General features: G+C 41.8%; 1 protein-coding gene across 1 annotated transcript in view; it reads left to right on the top strand.

Moving 5' to 3' along the window:
- The window catches only part of TRAPPC8 (trafficking protein particle complex subunit 8), a 166,646-nt gene that overhangs the window by 139,554 nt on the left and 4,462 nt on the right, over positions 1 to 22,630 (top strand). Inside the window, exons 25-27 of the mRNA XM_075062021.1 lie at positions 2,153 to 2,254; positions 13,513 to 13,658; positions 18,281 to 18,370. Of these exons, the coding sequence (XP_074918122.1) occupies positions 2,153 to 2,254; positions 13,513 to 13,658; positions 18,281 to 18,370 (338 nt within the window). The remainder of the gene's footprint in view (positions 1 to 2,152; positions 2,255 to 13,512; positions 13,659 to 18,280; positions 18,371 to 22,630) is intronic.

The raw sequence follows: 22,630 nt of genomic DNA, 5'->3' as shown, positions 1-22,630 counted from the left end.
CTTGGTTTTCACACCTCAACTGCTAGAACAGGGCCTCATCCTCCCTGATTGAACTAACCTCGTTATCTCTAGCTTGCTTTCTAGCACATATATACCTGCCCCTGGAAATTTCCACTACATTCATCTGACGAAGTGGGTATTCATCCACGAAAGCTCATGATCCAAAACGTCTGTTAGTCTGTAAGGTGCCACAGGACTCTCTGCTTTTACAGATTCAGACTAACAAGGCTACCCCTCTGATACTTGTCCCCTCCATGTGTGCCTATGTTTCCTCATGGTGAATGAGGCTTTCTTTTTGCAAAGATAGTAAATCAAGTTCTGACCCTTTGAACCTTACACAGCCAGAGTCTTTAACTCTTTGGACACACAGGTAGACTCTCCCACACTTTGCTCACATTCTTAGAGGGTTTATTTGAAGTAATACTCCCACTCACTTTTTAAAGGGGCAGCTCCAATTACCAAGTATAAACATTAAAAATGTATCAATGTAACAGATTACGCTAAAGCTAAATACTATGTTGGTCAATATAAAATTCCAGCATTTGTTCAGGAGTCTGCGTGCTAACTTTTATATGTTGTTTTCACCTCCACGAAGCACCAGACTTTTTCCACTTCAATTATGGGAGAAATTGTGGAGGGTGAAAGCCTGCTGTTTTCCTCATTGAACTAGCCCATACATGCAAGACATGTTAGACAGCAGTAGAATACTGCTGAATTCCTGCTTTAGGGTTTCTCTTCCTAGCTCTGGGGGCAAATTGTGGTTACAAACAGTATAGCTAAATGTAACAATGCCCCCATTAGGGATCGTCTTCAGGGACTGAACCTGACACCTCTGGATATAAAAACAATCACCTCTACCATTCGAGCTACAAAAACATAACCTATTACTACAGAAGCAATAGAAGAGCCATAAAATCCTTTATATGGTCTAACCATTTATAGATGACATAGAGCCTACTTACTGTTCGTGTCTAACACACCACCTTTTCTAGGAGTGGTGTTTTTGAAAGACAAAATAGATGAGACTTGACTTCATTATATTAGAGACCTGAGGTCTAGACCCAGCTCTGTCTCAAGTGAGCTTCTGCAAACTGTTACCCCTCTGTACAGTGGGGGAATAAGTGTCCTCCCAAGGTAGTAGTAAGAGACCTTGATTCATAATGAGAGTTGTGAAGAGTTCCTATAGAGGGAGTTGTCTGCACTAAAAAAGTGTTGCCTCTTGTAACTGCTGACATACAGTGGTGTTCCAAATGAAGAGTAATTGCAAAAACAGTAAGATTTAAAATTCCTTTATTTGAAATGAAATAAGTGACTGACTTCCCCTGAAATTCACAATGTGTTCATCTAAGATCTGACTTCAGTGGGAGTCTTACACTCCGAGGCTGCAGAATACGACCTTGGTGTAAACAGTGGAAAATACAGGTTCCTCCCACCCATGATAGCAGCTTAGAAGCTTCCAGGAGACTTGCATAAAATCTCCCTTAAAATACGTAATATAACAAATTTGTATGGCTTTGCTGAGTGTGAACAAGGCATCAAGCATTACATAGCTCTGTGAACTTAAACTGCTGAACAGTCCTCTAACTCATGCAGCAGGGCTGTACTGAATTCTACAATTAAATCAGAAATTTATCCTGCAATGTTAACTAAGCACTAACTCACTTAGTAATCTTTAGTAGTGTTGAAAGAATTCTAAAAATATACCACAATGCCAGAACGGAGGAAAACTGATTTAAATAAATGTATCTACAATGTATCCTAAGATTTTACGTAATTCATCTGGGATTTTGTTTAAAGTGAATTTTATTTTTAATTATTTTTGTGAAATTCACTGCATACCCAACTCTTCAGTTCCTTGAGTTAGAAATATTAAAGCAACACAAAGGACTGTTCTAGATGGAATTTATGGATTAGCTCCTTAGCTTTCTACTGCAAAATAATTGCACTTTATTGGAAGGTGAAGTGATTCCTTTATTCATAATTTTGTAAATCTGTTGGTAATATTATGATGTACTTTTGAATATTTCTAAATAAAACATGGTATAAATGTAAGATCATTATCACTTTTAAAGTTTGTATTATAAAAGAGAAGTGTTATTTGAGGTTTGCAGCAAATTAAGAAATATTAAATGTTTGTTATCTTTGCATTTAGGCCTATGTTGTGGAAGACAACAAGCAGCTTATTTTAGAAGGCCAGCATCATATTGTTCTTCATACAGTAGGGAAAGAGGCTTTTTCCTTTCCTCAAAAGCAGGTAATCCTAATACTTTTTTGTATTAAAAACCTCTTGCTTTACAAAAGCCTTTCCAAAGTGTTCAGTATGTTTCCAAAATGTGTGTATATAAATAAATTAATGAGATTACTTTGTAAAGGCTTCTATAATATTTATTTTGTAAAGCTCTTGTAAGTATACATCTTGTAAGTTAAAAGGAATTTGCTAATTTTAGACTAATTTTGGCAACATACTTTCAAGTCTGCTAAATGACACAACTATAAAAACAAAATTTTCAGTGGAAGACTTAAATATATCTGAGGTCTTAGAGCAGTGGTTCTCAACCTATTTACCGTTTTGGGCTGCATATGCTGTTCTCTGTGTTATGTGGGCCACAGCCACACAGTATTATATACCACTTGTGTGGCTCTGAGAATGTCATATGGACCGCAGTGGTGTGCTTATTGGACCACAAGTGGCCCGCAGACCACGGCCTGAGAACCACTGTCTTAGAGGTTTTCTGCAGCTGCAGTGTAACACAATAAACGTTGAAGGGAATTAACGTGTAATATTGAATAAGTGTTTTTAACATATAAAAGTGTAGGCAACAGAGGTGATTGTTTGTTTGACAAAGACATGAATAAAATTTTAATTTTAGATACTGTCGTATGGCATAGTTCCTGGTTATACTTTGATATAGGCACTAAGGATTCTCTAAATACATGTTTACATATTAGATCTGAATAATGTCTTGGAAGTTGTTAATGTACTTCAATGGGAATATCAAGTACATGGAAGAGTGTCGTTGAATGTGCAAGCTTTTTAGTATATAGAAGCCTAATTAACATAATATAGGCTATTCAGACAAATCTATTAAGAGCTAAAGTTCAGTGTTTTAACACTTATTGGCTTTACTTAATTTTTAGTAATGTTAATTGCTGTACCTCAAAATGATTAACTTAAGTTCATGTTAAAGGAAAAAAGGCAATAAGCCCACGACCTGCGTAGATGAGATGTAACTGCATAATTGTCTTAAATTACTTCCTGTGTTTTGTTGCAGGATTAAAATCCAATCGGATGAATTACGTTCAGAGATCTTAATCCAATATTAAGTTAGTACAATTCTTATACTAACATGCTGACTTCTCTATTGCCTCTTAATACAGTATTAAGTATTATACAGTACTGTATTAAGAGGCAATAGAGAAATCGGCATGTTAGTATAGGAAAGGTACCTGGTAATACAGTAGTAGTGAAACTTCGGTGAGTTCTCTCTGGCACAAAAAAACCCCAATCAGCTTGGGATAAAATAAAATAAGTTGATTCCAAAATCAGGATCTTGAGTTTTGCTGCACTAAGGGATTAAATAAAAATACTTGAATCTTTTATATTCTGAAGTATTTTGTGCACTAGTGTAGCTTTCCCTGTTAAACTTAGCAGAGTTATAAGAATTAATAGAATTATCAGAGGAAATAGCTTGAGAAACTGGCAAACTGAATTGTGAGAGGTCAGTCAATAAAATCTTTTACCATTGTAATTAAATTTTAAAATATCTGTTCTCACTGATATCACAAAAACAGCTATAGAAGAAAATGAATAATTTGGGTCTGCAACAAACCAATGAATATCTGATATTGTGTATGTGCAGCATTGGTAGTCATAAGAATTAGTAGTGTACAAAACTGTATTAACTCGAAGTGTAATACTGAACACATGAGTACTCCAATGTATTCGTGAATGTGAAGAAGAATTTAAAACAAATAAGGTGCAAGGTAAAGGTAGGTGAGTCTCAGTAACTAAAAGTTAAGTAACACTTTCCTGCCCGGTTTTGTTTACGTGTTAGTTATCTGTTTTCTAATTGCAGCTGAAGGCTGATATGGTTATCTGTCTAGATATGTACATAGCCCCTGTCAGTGTAGCAGCTGAAGATGTAATGAATTTGTCCTCACAACCCTTCTATGGGATGTATTAACTCCATTTTGGAGATTGGAAAATGAGACCTAGAGTAAGTGGCTTGCCTTGTGTCTTGTAGCAAGTCAGTGACAGATGTGGAAGTTGAACCCTGGTCTCCCTGGGTTCCAGTCCAATACCTCACCTATAAGAGCATCTTTCCTCTGTGGTATCCAAATTCCATTTATGCTTAAGAGGAGCAGACTTCCGAGTTCTTAACCATTTCATATCAAAATGCCTGTATTTTTGTCATTAGTGTCTTGTAACCGGTCAGCACTTTTAAAAATGCTATTATGTAGCTATTTCACTATTTTATCTAAAATTGTACACATTATAATGTCTTTTGTTCTCGTGTGCTCTTCAGACCATGAAACTGACTTATACAATGGATTATGTGACTACTGAAACAAACCTCTTCCATGCTGAAAAGTAGCTTTGTTTTGAGAATTGGCTGAACCATTTTTTACTGAATCTTACCCTCAAAATTCAGCCCTGAGCAGACACCTGGCATGGAAAACTCTCAAATTTAAGCTGCTTTGACTTAAATTCGCACCTGAAACCAATGGCTTACAGGTGTTGGGCAACCTTAACTATAGGCCTCACTATCTAACTGAATAGAAGAAATTACAAGGTAGAACCATGCTGCTCAGGAAGAAATTATTCAGCCATAGTTTTAGGGGGTCTCAGAGGAATTGAGCTACAGTAAAGCAGTCATGATGCCATTTTATTCATGGTTTGTGTTGGGGGTTTCTCAATTACCCAATGCTGCTAAACTGAAAACATATATAATTGCCTTTCCAGCAGTTGCCAGCAGGAGATTATCATCCACAACGGACTGAACCATAGTAATTTTTAAGAAGACTGTAAAACCAAGATGCTGACAACATGAAGTCCATAATAATTCCAGCAGAACTCTAAAAAACTTAGTGTTATCCTGGACCTGATCAAATTCCAGTATGAATAATTGCATATTACCTGACTGACTAAATTCCACTTGCAACATCAAATGGATACATTTCCTTACCTAAACTTTTGGCCATAAAATTAGAAATTCTAAATCACTTTTTGTTGTCCTAGCTAGCACAAGAGTAATAAAATCATATGCTTCAGGGCATAGCTTTTTCCCTGTGAAAATCAAAGATTTTTCCCCTCATATGTACAGTATTTTTCCACTGTCTATATATGCATTACGAGGAGACAGGATTTTTACTTTCATATTCTACATTAGGTTTTGGTTACTGTTGGATGCAGAATATTGCACTGGATCAGATATGTGTTTTTTGGAACATCTTAGTCATAATATTCTGTTCTAATAAGTTTTATAAATAGAAATTACAACTGACAGTGCTGCTACATCCATGTGCGGTGCTCTGACACATCTAATGTTGCTCAGCAACATTGCTTTTTAAAAACTTGATTCATGTGAAGTAGTGTAGCAGTCTCTTTAATGAACAGACAGTTTTGAATCTGTTTATCCCCTTGGCTTTCCCCACTCCTCCAAGTGAGAAACTGCTCTTGAGATAAAATTAGAATCAAAGAATGCCAAATGTAGCTTATTCCTTTGAGCAGCCCAAGAAAGAGAGACGGGGGTGGAAAAAACGGAAACTAGGCCAGGTGTGACTGAGTTCTTAAAGAACTAAGTGATACAATACAGTTTCTAGCAATAATACAAAGCAGAAATTAGAAATAGAAACTTAGGATTGGGTATTTATTTATAAAACAGAATCAGTTCAAGCAAACTACTAATACAGTCAAACATGTGAATAGAGATGTTATGGTAAAAGCTGTCTGGCCTACAAAATTACAAGCTTCAGCAATAAACCTAGAATGTGTGTACACACTTTTTATTTATATATATAATATATATATATAATTTTTAAAAAAGTGTTCATGCTCTGCTGTTGCCTTAGACATCCTAATACTTAACCAGCTATACCCACTAATATGTAAAATTTTTAGACAAAGGTCCATCTATGAAGATACTTATTATAGGATAGGAATTACTGCAATTCAGTGAAAAATAGGTATTTGTAAGAACCTTCCTTTTCACTGCCTCTAACACTGCCATAGTTAAGCTCTTTTTAGCATGTGGAGTCTTATCTGTCGTCTTCATGTGCAGTGACCAATTAACTTTAGCTAGCCAAAGCTCAAAATGTGATGTGTCTCAATCTATAATTGCCCTGGCTCACTTCAGTTTTCAACAGCTTCATCCTCTTCCCCCTTTGTTTCCCAGCCTACAGTAACCTGAAATCCTTTACTTTTTAGTTTTCCACATTCAAGTTCAGCCACTTCTCCATATTATAATATTCCTTACTGTTTGTCTAAGCATTTTTCTCTTGATCACATGGGTAGAAACTCAAGCTGAAGCAATCTCGAGACAAGAAAATAATAGATTGGAAGGAGATTGGGCTGGATAATATTGCAATTTTAATTAAAAGTAGGGTTCTCAATTGTAGTCAATTCAAGCAATTAATTACAAAATTAACTTGATAAAAATTATCACAATCAGTTTTAATCACAGTTAATATACCAATTTAAATTTATTATAAATATTTTTGAATGTTTTTCTACATTTTCAAATATATTGATTTCAGTTACAACACAGAATACAAAATGTACAGTGCTCACTTTATTATTTTTATTACAAATATTGCACTATAAAAAGATAAACAAAAGAAATATTTTTCAGTTCACCTCATATAAATACTGTAATGCAGTCTGTTTTTGTGAAAGTGCAACTTACAAATGTAGATTTTTTTTTTTTGTAACACAACTTCTCTCAAAAACAAACATTGTAAAGCTTTAGAACATACAAGTCCATTTAACCCTACTTCTTGTTCAGCCAATTGCTAAGACAAAGAAATTTGTTTACATTTACGGGAGCTGCCTGCTTGTTATTTACAATGTCACCTGAAAGTGAGAATAGATATTCACATGACTCTTTTGTAACCAGCATTCCAAGGTATTTATGTGCCAGATATGCTAAACATCTGTACACCCCTTCATGCTTTCGCCACCATTCCAGAAGGCATGCTTCCATGCTGATGAGTGGTTCTGCATGATAATGATCCAAAGGTTTGGCATTTCAAGCCTCTGCCATATACTTGAATACAGGTAGTGTCTCAGACTGTGGCCTTGCATCAGCTTGGATTTAAAGATGTTGTTTTTAGCTCTTCACTAGGCTTTAATTCTGCCAGGTTAGCACAAGTTAAAGGTAGTGTGCCTTATCTATAGTAGACTCTTAAAATGTGTCAGCACATGTTAGCTAACACATGCTAATATCACCCCTTTAAATCCAAGTCTAGACAAGACCAAAGACTGGGTTGGAGCTATTTGGTTAGAGAAGGGAACCTTGGGGGCAAAAACTGGTAGCTATGAAGTGACTATTTGTAAGTTATCAGAGGGAGGCGGTAGCTTGTGCCAGTGAAGCTTCATATATGGGATAGGAAATTAGAGGGTAAAATTGGGTATCAGTGATGGAGTGTTCAGGCTAAACATAATTTATAAGAAAGAGGATGTTACAAATAGGTCAACACTTTTGGCCCACATCATGAGTCGCTATGGAAAGAACGCAGGAGATCTCCCCTTCTAGTACCCATTTTGAGACACGTACTTTGAGGTTGCCATTTTTATATTGTGGGTATTAGTATATTATTATACCACTGTTTATTAGAGGGTTCTTTACAACATGAGCACACAAGTAAAATGAGTTCCTCTGAGTTTGGTTTTTAATAGTTTAAAAAAAAATGTACTTTTCAGAGCCCAGTCGTTCTCATAAACTCTCAGATTCTCCCGATATTTCCAGTTTCTCCAGATCCTTTATTTTTGTTCTCACTGGCACTTTACAGCACTTAAAATCTGGGCTTTTTCCTTTCCTCTCTAGCTCTTGCTTCCTCTGGCCCACTCACTGTACAGTTGTAGTCAGTTGTCTCAAGAGCCTTCTCGTTACAGCCCTTGCAGCCTTCCTATTTATCTCAATCTTTCAAACTCAGCTAAGAGCATGTATTTTTCTCCTTGGAACTGCATGAGACTTGTATAAAATTATATTGAGTATTCTTTTTGCTAAATACATCAGTTAATGTTAAAAACAAGTATTTTTAACATTATCCGGAAAAGGTGTAAATAGCACATAGACATCACCAAGTGACTGGGAGGCATTGCCATTGAAATCTATAGACCTGAAGGTGCCCAACACCTCTTGAGATCATGTTCATTGTACAAAAACTTCAAACTGGTTTAAATAGTTGAAGGTGAATGTGTGTTTAAAAAAGCTTCTACCTACTTTTTGCACCCGTCTTGTTGAAAAGCAGCACCTTTTGACACTTGTTTGGGAGACCTTTACAAGTGTACCAAGTCTGCTTTAATACTGATTAACAGTTTAAACTTGGTTTGAACACACTAATTTTTAGACTTCGTATAAGCCAATATTAATGCACGATGGAGATTCTAGTATAATTGCAAAAAAACATTCTAAAATCACACTGAAGAAACCAGCATAAGGTACATGATCATTAGTAGTACGGATGAGGGTGAACTCATTTGAAATACAAGCAACAGAGATCAGGTATTAGCAAAGATCTTTACATTTTTCTCAGTAAAATTAAAAATGTGTTTTTCAGTTAAGCTGAAGTTGAATGATAACAATGTTTCCAATGTTAATTATATGAATCCTTTTTCAGGCTAACATTCATGGATGGGATTTCCCAATTTTTGTGATTCATTTGCCTAACAAAGGGGTTTCTTAGCTTCATCGTTCTGATACAGCAGTTATTCTCACAATTAATAGGAGGAATAGTAGTTTTATATTTGAGTGTTCCCATTCCCATTGGTTTTTAGGAGGGTAATTGTGGGAGGTAATATAATTGGTTCTTTTAGTGCTGTCTTGTAATATTGAAAAACTCATTTTCAAAAAGTAATTTAGAACAAGTCAGAAGATCCTGATTGTCCACATCTTTTTTGACTCCCACCATTCATATCATTTATGGTAAAAACCCATTCTGTCTGCCTCTTCAGAAGATGCTTACGCACTAGTCTGGAGTGGACAGTTACGATTTAAAGTTCAAAACGTTTGTGAGTTTAAGTCAGTAGCCAGAATTTATTTCATCTGGGTATGAATCTGTTTTTATCAAATTTACATGAATGGGATTACATGAGAAAGTTAGTGCTATTAGCAGTAGCGTGTATATTTTAGCCATAGTATTTTGTTTTGAAGATTGTTTTCGAGTTTATACAAAGGTTCTCGTTGTTTTAACAGAATTATTGATATTAGTTCCAAGTATCAGAGGGGTAGCTGTGTTAGTCTGTATCCACAAAAACAATGAGGAGTCCGGTGGCACATTAAAGACTAACAGATTTATTTGGCCATAAGCTTTCATGGGTTAAAAAAACCCACTTATACAGATGCAATGGAGTAAATTACAGATACAGGATAAAGACTAGCACAGGAAGAGAAGAGGAGTTAACTAACAAGTGGAAGAACCAGTGCTGAGCAAGGCCAATTCAGTCAGGTGGATGTGGTCCACCCCCAGTATGTGTCGTACTGTGGGGCCATGTGGTACCCATGCATTTTTATGGCTGACTTAGAATAGGCTCCCTCAGCTCTCGTCCCTAGTGCCCATCTCTTCTGGCGGCTAACAGTTGATGAACATCTTCACATATGGACCCATGGACGGCGCCCTTGAAGAATTCCCAATCTGGATTTCAACAATTTCCACCCCACCATAGGCTCAGCCTGAAACCATGCGACAAGAGATCACTTCCTGGACAAATACAGTCCAAATAAGTGATGGTCACATAAACACCCAAAACCCTATACCGGAAGACCACTGACTGCTATACTTACTACATGCCTACCATGTTTCATCCCAGGACACATCAACAATCCACTGTCTACAGCAAGCCTTAGATAACGACAATTTGTGCAATCCCTCAGCCAAACACCTACAAGAATCTATCAAGCATTCTTAAAACTACAGTACCCCACCTGGGGAAGTGAAGGGAACAAATTGACAGAGCAAGACGGTACCCAGAAAAGTCACCTACCATAGGACAGGCCAAAGGAAATAACAGAACACCACTGCCATACACGTACAGCCCTCAGTTAAAACAGCTCCAGCACATTATCAGCTACTACAACCTAATCCTGGAAAATGTCCTACTCTCTCGACCTTGGAGGCAGGCCAGTCCTGCAGCTTACAGACAGCCCCACCTGACAAATACCAGCAGCTTAACAAGACACCAGACAACAAAACAGTAATCCAGGAACCAAACCCCTGGTAACAAACCGCTGTTGCCTACTCTATAACACGTGCATGAGAACCCAACACACCGTCAGGACTTCGTTAACCTGCACCTCCTTCTAATGTGATATATGACCATTATGTGCCAGCAATGCTCTCTGCCTTGCACATTGACCAATAGGACAGTGTCCTACATAAACGACACAAATCAGACATCAGGAATGTAACATACAAGCCAGTAGGAGAACACTTCCATTTCCCTGTACATGTCTATTAACAATTTAAAGTAGCCACCCTTCAATACAAAAAAACTTCAAAAACCAGACTAAAAGAGAAAACTGCAGAGCTACAATTCATTTGCAAACTTAACGCCATTAATTTGAGTTTGAATAGGGACTGAGAGTGGCTGGCTCACTATAAAAGCAATTTTCCCTCTCTTGGTATTGACACCCCCTCATCAGTTATTGGGAGTGGACCACATCCACCCTGACTGAATTGGCCTTGTCAACACTGGTTCTCCACTTATAAGGTAACTTCCTTCTCTTCATGTGCCAGTATGTTTATGCCTGTATCTGTAATTTTCACTCCATGGATCTTAAGTGGGTTTTTTTAACCCATGAAAGTTTATCCCAAATAAACCTGTTAGTCTTTAATGTGCCACCGGACTCCTCATTATTGAGATTAGTGGAATTCTATTTAAATTTGTTTCTGAGAACAGAGATCACTTTTTCTTACAAGATGACAATTGTATGGTTTATGCAGTGTTGTTGTAGCCTTGTTTGTCCCAAGATATTAGAAAGCCAAGGTGGGTGAAGTAATATCTTTTAATTGGGCTAACAGAAGTTGGTCTCATAAAAGATATTACTTCACCCACCTTGTCTCTCTAATTGTATGGTTTCTCATCTAGATTTTCCTAAACTCTCCAGGTTGCTTAAAAATGAAACTCAGTGAGATGTTAGTGGAGAACAGCACTCTGAGTCCTTGTGCTTTGAAAGCCTTTCCTCCCAAATATAAAAACTGTGGGTGGAATCCAGGCCCTGTTTAATTCAATGGGAGTTTTTCCATGACTTCAGCATAGCCAGTATTTCATCCTCTGGTTACAAAGAAAGTTGTCAACATGATGTCTTATTTAGGAACCAAAAGACTAATCTTAAATCTGGGGTGTTAAATTGACCAATTTCAATCTGTTGCCAGTCCTTCAGTACCAAGGTAATGTTGCTTTGAACTAAGGGTTTTAAACATGTTAAATTAATCAAATAATGAAATGTAATGATGCCAGACTTAATTTGTCTACCTGTTTTTCTGTAACTTATCCTATTGATTTTTGTCCTGTTAGATAAATTTTGATATTTGTTTTTTGTAGGGTTTTAAAAAAATACTCGGGAATTCTGATTGGGAGGACTTGGAACAGGTAACTGACTTTAGGGGGAAAAGCAGTTTCTAGGATGTTGATATATGCTATCCAAGATGATATTGAATATTCTCCAGTTAAATAAACTTTCTAAGCTTCTCTCCCCACCCTCCGTGGAGTCATATAGTCTCTAAATATAGCCAGTATTACACATGGTGTCACCTTTCTGCAAGATGGATTCCATTACAGCAGGACCAGAAATGCCAGCTGAATTAAAAAGATAGTTTTCAACTATATTCCATGATTAATAAGAATATTTTTCTTGCTTCTTGAGCATTTAGGTTGCTGGTCTGCGTGCAGCAAATTACCTTTGGTTTAAAGGGCATAATTTTAATTTTTTTCGAGCATATGCTGTTATCTGATGACCTATGCCTAGTACAACCAGACCTGGGGATGCTACTATAATGCAAATAATTATTTAAATTTCCTGGGTGAAATTCTAACACCACTGAAAGCAGCAAAGAATCCTGTGGCACCTTATAGACTAACAGACGCATGACATGAAGTGGGTATTCACCCACGAAAGCTCATGCTCCAAAACTTCTGTTAGTCTAGAAGGTGCCACAGGATTCTTTGCTGCTTTTACAGATCCAGACTAACACGGCTACCCCTCTGATACTTAACACCATTGAAGTCAGTGGCAAAGCTCTCATTGACTTTAGTGGGGGCTGGGATTTTCCCTGCTATCTTTGATTGACTCAAGTCACAATCTCAATGTGTTTCTCATAGTTTTGTCTTCAGTATTTCAAGAAATTGTTGTAATATAAGTTGACACAAGCATAGCAATAAGCTAAGAATACTGTAACTGTTTCTAAGTGTAGTGCAGAAATGGGATTGATTAATCAATCAACTCCTTGTACTTAGCAGCTGCTGACATGTTTATTACTGTGAGTGCATTTTATGGCACTAATTATTGACTCTGCATCAACGGTTCATAAGTGAATGGGGAAAGCTAACCCCTCATCAGTAACTTCTTGATTGGAGTAGATAACAGACTGGATGGTGCTGGACAAGTACCATATCATCTAGCTTCTGAACCAGATGCAGCCAGCATAGTGCACTGAAGTTATACCTTTCCACATCATCTAATCTTCTCTGTCCTGGGGGTTGTACTCCACCACCTGCCTTCCCTTTGGCTTTCCACTATTTGTGATGGGAAGGTAGCTTTCATTTCTGAAGGAGCTTCCTAGGTTCCAGCTTTAGAGATGTACTGTATTAGTACATGTTCCCTTCCCACCCAATGCCACCCACTTTGGGGGCTTTCCTGGCTACCTGTAGTTCCTTGGTGGCAACCTCCCCGTGATAGACTTTTCACTGTACCTGCTTGTTTTTTTAGGAAAACCCAAGATGAACTTGGTGCAGTCTAAACATTGTTCCATTTTCATTTTACCAGTAATACGTTGGTTTTAAAAAGCAGTTTTGGGAGAAGGAAATTTAATAGTCTGCCTGTGATATAGCACCCCCATCATAAGAATTGCACCACTTCCTCATCTAAAACAGTAAGACACAGTAATTTCCTTAATTGCCTCCTATAAACATTGTGACACAATAGGTGTAATCTGTTGGAAGCTACAGTTCTTAGGAGTAAATGGTATCTTCAAGTTAATATCTGGCTGGTTAGTCCCTTGTTGTACAATGTGTGGTGTTAGTGTATTTATAAGTGTTTTAAATAAAGTTATCTGAATATTTGTGTGTTCCAGGAATCACCAGAAATGGTTCTCTTAAAGTTTTTTCGACCAGAAAACACTTCACTACCCACAAGACCAACACCAGAACAGCTTTCTAACCTTATCAAGACTAGTCTTCATTATCCAGAGTCCTTTAATCACTCATTTCATCAAAAAAGGTGTGATTAATGTTAGCTTTTAAAATGTTTCAAGATTCCTTTAAGATACTATTTTTTGTCTGTTTCTTTAATAAAAATCCTCTTTAGATTGTGCTCTGTGGAAGGATGAAATAAAGGGATAAAATAAAATTGCCATGAACAAGGAAAAAATCAACACAAGCACAGGTTATAAAGGAAAAAAAATGATTTTTTTGGAAAATGTATTGATAAAATTGCAACACAGTAGCATTTTCTAGCAGTTGAAGACTGGACACGTGAAATGAAAATGAAGTACAATAGATCAGAGTAGTCAATTACTTTTTATCAAGATCCAAATTTCTTGGTCAAGGTCCAGACTCCAGAGAAGAAAATAATAAAAATACAATGATAATAAAATAAAAAGGTTTTGGGGTCTGTTCAAATGCATCTGGTAGTCCAAATTTGGCCCATGGTCTGCCCGGTGACTACCCATGCTATAGATAATTTTGCTTTAAAAATTAATAGGAATGTTAAGTTAGATAACTCATTAAGTAACTAATGAAAGTAATGATGAAGAAATCTATATCTTTCACAACCTGAGAAAATCACTGCATGAACAGTCTTTAAGAAGTGGGTTGAAAGTGAACGCTATATGCTGCAAAATGACAATATTTGAATGAACAGATAAAAGAGCTGCTTGCTCTGGTTATTAATATTTAGTTACAATGTCCGTAGCATATCTTAAATTTTCTAAGTGTTAACATGGGTTGAGTATAAAGTATGGCAGGAAAAGGATGTTTAACATGACTGAAATTGGAGACTTAATGTAGTGCCAATGAACTAAAGCACTTGTACAAAAGATTTTTCATTTTGATAATTGTGTTCCTGTAGCTTCTACTTTGTGGTTATGCACCTCTCATTGAATTGACAGTCTTGTCTTGTCAATTTTTTGGTAAGCATTACACTACAGAAATAAATGGAACTGGTCTAGGTTTCAAATTTAGATTGCTTTGGAATTTTTTACAAAACTTGATTTTAATGATTTAATTGTTAGCAAAACAATTGTTTTGTTTTTAGAATTTATACATTTCCTTGTTGTGCTTTGACAACTTAACTATTACGTTCTTATACTAGTGTAATAGGTATTGAAGTGAAACTAAAACAGCCATTTTTGCACGTCATTCCACTTATGCTGCTTTATTATGAGAGTCTCCGCTTATTCAAATAGGGGTCTAATTCTGGTCATATTCCAATTTGGGTTATGTGCTTACTACCTAAATTCCCCCTGCAGTGATCAGCTCTTGAAGGCACTCTTTACTTCCTGTCTTAGTGTTTACTGCTGAGCAATCCCAGTGATGCATTTCAGTGGTGAAGTGATACCTCTAGTTCATGGTCCCCAAACTATGGGGCGCAACCTTCTAGGGGGTTGTGGAGGAACATTTAGAGGTGCAGCAGGACCCAGACCAGTTCCCATAGGGGGATGGGGAGGCAGTCACCACCCAGTCCCACTCCTCCCCCAACTCTGCTCCAGCCTGTCCCCAGTGGTGATCTCAGCCCTGCTTCAGCCCCCTATTGTGGCCTGGCTGCAGATCTACACGCAGCCCAGCTGTGGCTCTACTCCTGACCCCATCTCCAGCCACAGCTCCATTCCTGGCCCAGCCTCGGCCCCCTTACACTTCCTGGGGGCCGTGGGAGAAGACAGGAGTAAGGGGGGCATGACCCTGAAAAGTTTGTGTATAAAGGTGCTGTGGGATCCTTCTGGAAGTAGTGTTCTGTATAAAAGCATTAGTGTTAATTAGTGTATTCAGGTAGAATTCTTCAGGATATTAAATACAAAGCAATACCTACATTTTAAAAAACGACATGCAGTAAGTTAGACCTGAATGTCGATACTTCTCCAGCTTGAGTTGAGTACTGTACACCTGCCCTGGCTAAAATACCTGCATTTCTTCAGGCCACTAAAGCAAATAGTTTAAATAGCCCCTTTAGTCAACGATATGCAGAAGGAGATAGAAGTATATGGAGAGAAAGTGTAAAGATATTGCAGCAAGTCAAAATTTAGACCAGCATGTTGGGTCAAATGTTCTTTCACATTCTAAATTTTTTATTAATGCATCTTGCTGTACATGATTTTTATAGAAAACTAGTAAAAAATCAAGCTGCGCTATGAACTATTGCTTTACCAGGTCTCATTTAGACAAACTGAGGAGATAGTTTCAACACTGACTTACAATTTTTTTTTCTCTGAGGTCGCAGTCATAAATCTACTTCAATGAATTTCCTTTTTCAGAAGTAAAAATTATCTAACAGCATGTAAGAGCTGATATTAGACTGTAATAATGTCATACAAAATATCGCTACGTATTTTAATGTTTATATCAGGGGTCGGCAGCCCATGGCATGAGCCAATTTTTAATGGCACGCTGGGGCCTGCCAGGACTCCAGTGTGCCATTAAAAATCTTGCTGGCGGGTGCAGCAAGCCGCCGGCCCCTCCCCCGCCTTCTCCCCATTCCCCTGGAGCCTGCCGCCGCACGCAGCGCTCTGGGGGCCGAGGCTGTGTGCTCCTGCGGGGCGGTGTTTGGCTCCATGGGGCGGGAAAGACCCTCCCCCCTCATCCGAAGCCCCGCCCCCCTGCATGCAGCCCTGCCCCTCAGAGCGCTGTGAAGGCATGATCATTAGGGAGTGCCAGATACAGCGAGCTCATGCTAGGGGTACGGAGCGGTGTGGGGGGGGGGTTGTATACAGAGTGGGGAGGCAGTCAGGGGACAGGGAGCAGGGTGGGTTGGATGAGGGGGTGGGATCCGAGAGTGTGGGTTAGGGGCGGGGGTCTCTGGAGGGGGCACGTCAGGGAGCAAGGAGGGTTCTGGGGGGGGGTCTCTGGAGGGGGTGATCAGGGGACAAGGATCTGGGGGAGTGAATAGTCAGAGAGTTCTGGGGTGGCTGTCAGGAGGCAGGGGTGTGGAGAGACGGATTAGGGGCGGCAGGGAGCGGGGGCAAGGGTTGGAATTGGTCAGGAATTCCTGTGCGTCTGTCAGGAGGGGGGAGGAGGGCTTAGAGGTAGGCCACGCGCGCGATCTGCCCAGGTGGTGGTCTGTCTTAGGTCGGCAGACTCGTGTCTCAGAGCCTTATGGGCAGTCCAGTCGGAGGACAGGTTAGCAGAGGATATGATGAGGATCATAAGGAAGACACAACGGTAATCGCTCAGAGGAAGGGAGCGAAGAGGTAGAGCTAGATGGGTGTGGGTCGCAGGAGCGCGTCGTGGACAACACGAGCTGGCAGTGCTGGAGACGAGCATAAGAGGGGTTCGTGAGGGGAGCATGTTGCATCCGCAGTCGATGACCTGAGCACCTGACTCCCAACACCTAACACACCGCGCGTATATCTCAAGCCCCTCCTAGCCCTCGAGGCGCATCAAGACAACGCCCACCGCCGCGGCACTATCTTGAACGTCCCGCACTGGCCACGGCTCGGCTGCCCTCGCGACTCTGTGGGCGTCCCTAGGCAACCCAGGAATACCCCTGTCTCCTGAGCCTGTACACCCACCTCTCTAGCTTGAAGCTGCGTTCACACACAACACCACACAGAATGGGACACGCACGTCCTCTGCCGTGAGCTCGCTTGTACCTCCAGCATGCGCACAATCCCTTGGTACCAACCATATGCATGTATGACACCTCGCGAGAGATCCGGGTCACCCGGGCTGACTTTCTCCAGTGGCCTACTTACAGCTCTCACCCTAGAGCTAGCCAAACGGGACGCTGTTCGCACCCACCCACTTGCAGACAATCCCATCTAGCATACAATCTCATGGCCAACATGGAGAGAGGTTTGACAGGTACAGAGGGCCCTGACATGGTCGGAGGGCCGCCCACCACCCAAAACTCTCCTGCCCCAACTCCAAGAGTCTCGCGCCCTCCCATATTCTCAGGCTACCTGCAGAGGCCACTTATCACTAACATCAGCCCAGGCCGGACTGTGCCTGGGGCCACTCGTCGCTACGCTCAAGACATCATGTGCAGAGAAGAGGAAAGAGACGCATGCGGCCAGAACCAGAGGAGGACAGATAAGTACACCACTAGTATTGACAGCCGTCGCACAGAGACCTAATCCAGATCCACGCAGCACCGGCTGAGCGGGTCTGACAGCCGGGATCCCGGCTGGCAGGAGCCGGCAGATGGAACCGCATAGCGGTGTTGGTCTGGTGTCCCGGCCGCAGGCCCCGCACAGACCCTTTTCAGCTGGTCCTGGCCGCAGGCCCCACTCAGCCCACCACCGGCCTAGATGAACAGAACCCCAGACTGAGCGGGCTGGCGGCGTAAGATCAGCATTTTAATTTAATGTTAAATGAAGCTGCTTAAACATTTTGAAAACCTTTGTTTATTTTACAATACAACGCTAGTTTAGTTATGTAATATATAGGCTTAGAGAAAGAGACCTTCTAAAAAATATTAAAATGTATTACCGGCACGCGGAACCTTAAATGAGAGTGAATAAATGAAGACTCAGCACAGCACTTCTGAAAGGTTGCCGACCCCTGGTTTATATGATTGAGTAATTAAGAATGTACGAATTTTTTAAAATAGATTTGTTACATTTTGTAATTCTCAAGACTGACCAGTAATATGTATAAATCTTGCATCATAAAACAATTTTTCTCTTGCAGCCTTTGTTTAGTACCCGTCACTCTTCTACTTTCCAATTGTTCTGAGGCTGATGTTGATGTAATAATTGACTTGCGGCATAAAACAACAAGGTAATAAACTTCTAAATGTTAAATTGCAACCAATTTAATATTTAAGAGATCTCAGGAGCAGTAAATATCACAATCTGATTTTATTTTCATCACTTTATCAAGTGTGTATTAAATATATCAAATATTTAGGATAGGACTTTCATCCTCACTGTGTTCCCCTTGATGTCAGTGAGAGTTTTTCATCATCTCTATGGGAGCATAATTAAGTCAATGTGAGTATTTTTCAAAAACCCGTATTCATTTGGAAGTAAAACAGAACTTGATTGTATTGCTAAGAGGGCTGGGAGTAATGACTGGATTATAAAGAAAGGTGAGACAACAATATTTTATTTTTTGCTGTTTAAATCTCCTTGTTTTGGGGAAATGTTTCCTATAGTGAAGGTATCCACAAAATGAGAGGAACATCAACAACAGATGCTGTTTTCATTAAAAATAATTTATTTTGTTTGACACAATTTCTCAATGGTAAAAAGAGTTCTTTTAAAATACTAAAATATAGTTACTTTCATCTAAAATTCTTTTAAAATCTTGTACAGTAAGAGTGCATTGTTTTTAAACTGTGTAGATAATTGCTGCGTGTGTTAGAATTATTGTGTAGAAATCCATATACTAGGATAAGCAATACAAAATTCGACAAATTACTTCTCATCCTAACAAAAAGTATAACTTCTTTAACAGCATTTATCACAAGTTCTTAACTTTTATCCACTGCTGCACGTGACTGTAGTTTTTACTTGGAAATATAGCAGTTCATCAGTGTTCGAAATTATCAGTAACACTGGGGAAAAACATTTAAAAACAAATAATGAGATTTTTAAAATAAAAGTTGCATAAAAAGAGGCAAACATTAGATACCTTTGATGCACTACCTATAGTAGAGCTGGTTGAATTGTATGTAATAATTTATTCTTCTTCGAGTGATTGCTCATATCCATTCCAGTTAGGTGTGCGTGCCACGCGTGCACGTTGGTCGGAAGATTTTTACCCTAGCAACTCCGGTGGGTCGGCAGGTCACCCCCTGGAGTGGCGCCGCCATGGTGCTGGATATATACCCCTCCCGACCCGACCGCTCCTCAGTTCCTTTTTACTGCCCATGTCGGTTGTTGGAACGGTGGAGTGCTGCTTAGCTGTCCTCCACTTCCCTAGCTTCTCCTTGTTCACGTGATCTCTTGTTGTATATAGTTAATTAGTCTATAGTGTAATTAGTTTTATAGTTCTTAGTTAGTTAGTGTACATAGTTTAGCAGGGTTCGGGCATTAGCCCTTCCCCGCACCTGGTGCTGGGGCCCATGCCCGGTTCACCGGGATTTAAACCGTGCTCGGCCTGTAAGAAGCCGATGCCCACGAGCGATCCCCGTGACTTTTGCCTAAAGTGCCTGGGGGAATCGCACAACTCCGGTAAGTGCCGCATTTGTAAGGCCTTTAAGCCGCGGACAAAAAAGGAGAGGGACTTTTGCTTAAAGACTCTCCTTATGGAGGCAGCCCTGAACCCTCTGACCTCGGCACCGAGCGCTGACAGCGCTCCTCCAGCACCGGCCCGCGTCGGCTCTGCCAAGACACCTCGGCACTGGCCTTCTCCGGCACAGGGACCTGATCGAAGACTCTCAGCTCCCACTACGCCTGCGACGCATACTCGTTCGGATCGCCCGGCACCTACTCCTGCTGCGGCACCGATGACTGTGGTACCGTCGAGTCCAGTCCTTGAGAGCTCCCCTCAGAGTCCTGTGGTTGAGCTTACGGTCCCCTCCACACCGGAGACGTTCGCCTCAGCGAAGGACCTTATTGCGATGTCTGAGTCTGCCCTGCCTCAACCCCCGGTACCGCTGGTGCAGGTACTGCATTCCAGAAGCAAGCCAGCCACTATGAGACCTCCTTCGCTAGACTCGACAAGCCGGCACCAATCTCGATCCAGGTCCCGGCACCGCTCGAGGTCCCCACGGACGGTCCCGGTCAAGACGCCAAGCTCACAGTCCTGGCGACCGCTCAGGGCGTTGCTAGGTCGTACCGGGTCGTACTCGCGGCATCGATCCACGCCTCTCGTCCTGCCTGGTACTCTCAGTACCACTCGCTCGGCTCTAGGCATCACTCCCTCAGCACCAAGACTCTCGCAGCCCGGTCCGCCGCAGGCTGTCGAGATCCAGATCGACCTCTCCGGCACCGCGCTGGTTGCAGGTCCCGGTCTCGTTCTTGGCACTTGCTAAGCTCCCTGGTACGCAAGCTACTAAATCCCCAGCCGGCACCCGAGGAGATCTCCAAGCGATGAGAAGACGGTCGAAGAGACTCATACCATACCAGCCTCGCTCAGCTCCTTCCTGGCCGTCCCGGCACCCGTCTGTGTCCTCTCAGGCGGACAGTGCATACGCCCCAGACACCGATGTGCCTGCTGCATTGTTTCAGGAGCCCCAACCTCAAGATCATGGGCCGCAGCAATGGGGTTTCTGGACGCCTTGGGCGTACCCTCAGGCCCAAGGCTCTCAACCAGATACATCGCGTTCGGCCACCTCAGAACACCGGGTGCCAGAAGCCACGATCACCCGCCCTCCTCCTCCCCCATGGAGGAATGGTTGACCCAGCCTCAGGATTCCCAGATCCCCGGGGAGACACAGACGATCCACCAGGCGGAATCCTCATCAGATCCGCTGGTTCAAGGTCTCTCCTCTTCATCCTCCCCTGACGAGGCTGGAACCTCTTCTATTGGCCCTCCACCGATTGACCTCAGGGCCCACTAGGACCTCCTCAGGTGTGTTGCACAAAATATGAACTTGCAAACCGAGGAGGTCCCGTAGGTACGGGACCCAGTGGTGGACATTTTGTCATCAGATGCCCCCACTAGAGTGGCTCTTCCCTTCATTAGGACCACATAGGCCAATGCCACTACGATCTGGCAGTCTCTGGCCTCTGTCCCACCGGCGGCGCGAGGAATTGAGCGTAAATATATGGGTGCCCTCCAAGGGCTATGAATATCTCTATGTCCATCCTCCTCCCTGCTCCCTCATTGTCCAGTCAGTCAACGAGAGGGAATGCCATAGTCAGCAGGCACCAGCCCCTAAATCAAAGGAGGCGAGACACATGGACTTGCTAGGGCACAAAGTCTATTCGGCAGGGGCTCTCCAACTCGGCATGTCCAACCAGCAAGCTCTCCTTAGCCGCTAAAGTTATAACACCTGGGCGGCAGCGGATAAATTCAAGGAGTTGCTTCCGCACGACGCCCAGCAGGAGTTCTCGGCCATCTTCGATGAAGGAAAGAAGGTGGCAAGAACTTCCCTCCAGGCTTCTCTGGACACCGCGGACTCAGCTGCCGGGACTCTGGCCTCTGGCGTGACTATGCGCCGTATCTAATGGCTGCAGGTTTCCGGCCTCCCCCCGGAGCTCCAACACACGATCCAGGATCTTCCATTTGAGGGTCAAGGGCTGTTTCCGGATAAAACTGACCCTAGGCTGCAGAGCCTAAAAGACAACAAGGTCATTATGCGCTCGTTAGGAATGCACACACCGGTGACTCAGCACAGGCCCTTCGGGCCCCAACCGCACCGCCCTTACCCTCAGCCCCGGCAGAGGCAAGACTTCACCAGACGGCGAGGCAGAACCGGTTGCCGAAGGCAATCAGGCAACCAAGGGGGCCAAAACCAAAGCTCCTCCAAGCCTTCCTCAGGGCCAAAGCCTTCCTTTTGAAGGTGCGCCCGAGGTCATTATACAGTTTCTTTAAAGGATCCGTCCCCTCCTTTTTCCAACCGTCTTTCCTTTTTCCTTTCTGCGTGGTCCCAGCTAACATCAGATCGTTGGGTCTTACGCATGCTGGAACTTGGATACCACCTCCAATTTATTGCAAACCCCCCCCTTCCATCCCCCTCCCTTGTCCCTCTTCAGGGACTCCTCTCAGGAGCAATTCCTCCTACAGGAGGTGCAATCGCTCCTCGCCAAAGGAGCCATAGAGGAGGTACCGGAGCAAGAGCGGGGCAAGGGGTTTTACTCGCCCTACTTCCTAATCCCCAAGGCAGAGGGAGATCTCAGACCTATCCTCAATCTGCGGGAACTCAACAGATACATGATAAAGTTGAAGTTCCATATGGTATCCCTGGGGACCATTATCCCATCCCTGGATCCTGGAGACTGGTATGCTGCCCTCGACATGAAAGATGCCTACTTCCACATAGCCATCTTCCCACCTCACAGGAGGTTTCTCTGGTTCGTGGCCAACCGCCGACATTTTCAGTTCGCGGTCCTCCCGTTCGACCTCTCTACAGCCCCAAGAGTATTCACC

This window comes from Chelonoidis abingdonii, chromosome 2 (genome assembly GCF_003597395.2).
Source record: "Chelonoidis abingdonii isolate Lonesome George chromosome 2, CheloAbing_2.0, whole genome shotgun sequence".
Taxonomy (NCBI): domain Eukaryota; kingdom Metazoa; phylum Chordata; order Testudines; family Testudinidae; genus Chelonoidis; species Chelonoidis abingdonii.
The sequence above is the reverse complement of the archived record's forward strand: the minus strand, read 5'-3'. Positions and strand labels throughout refer to the sequence as shown.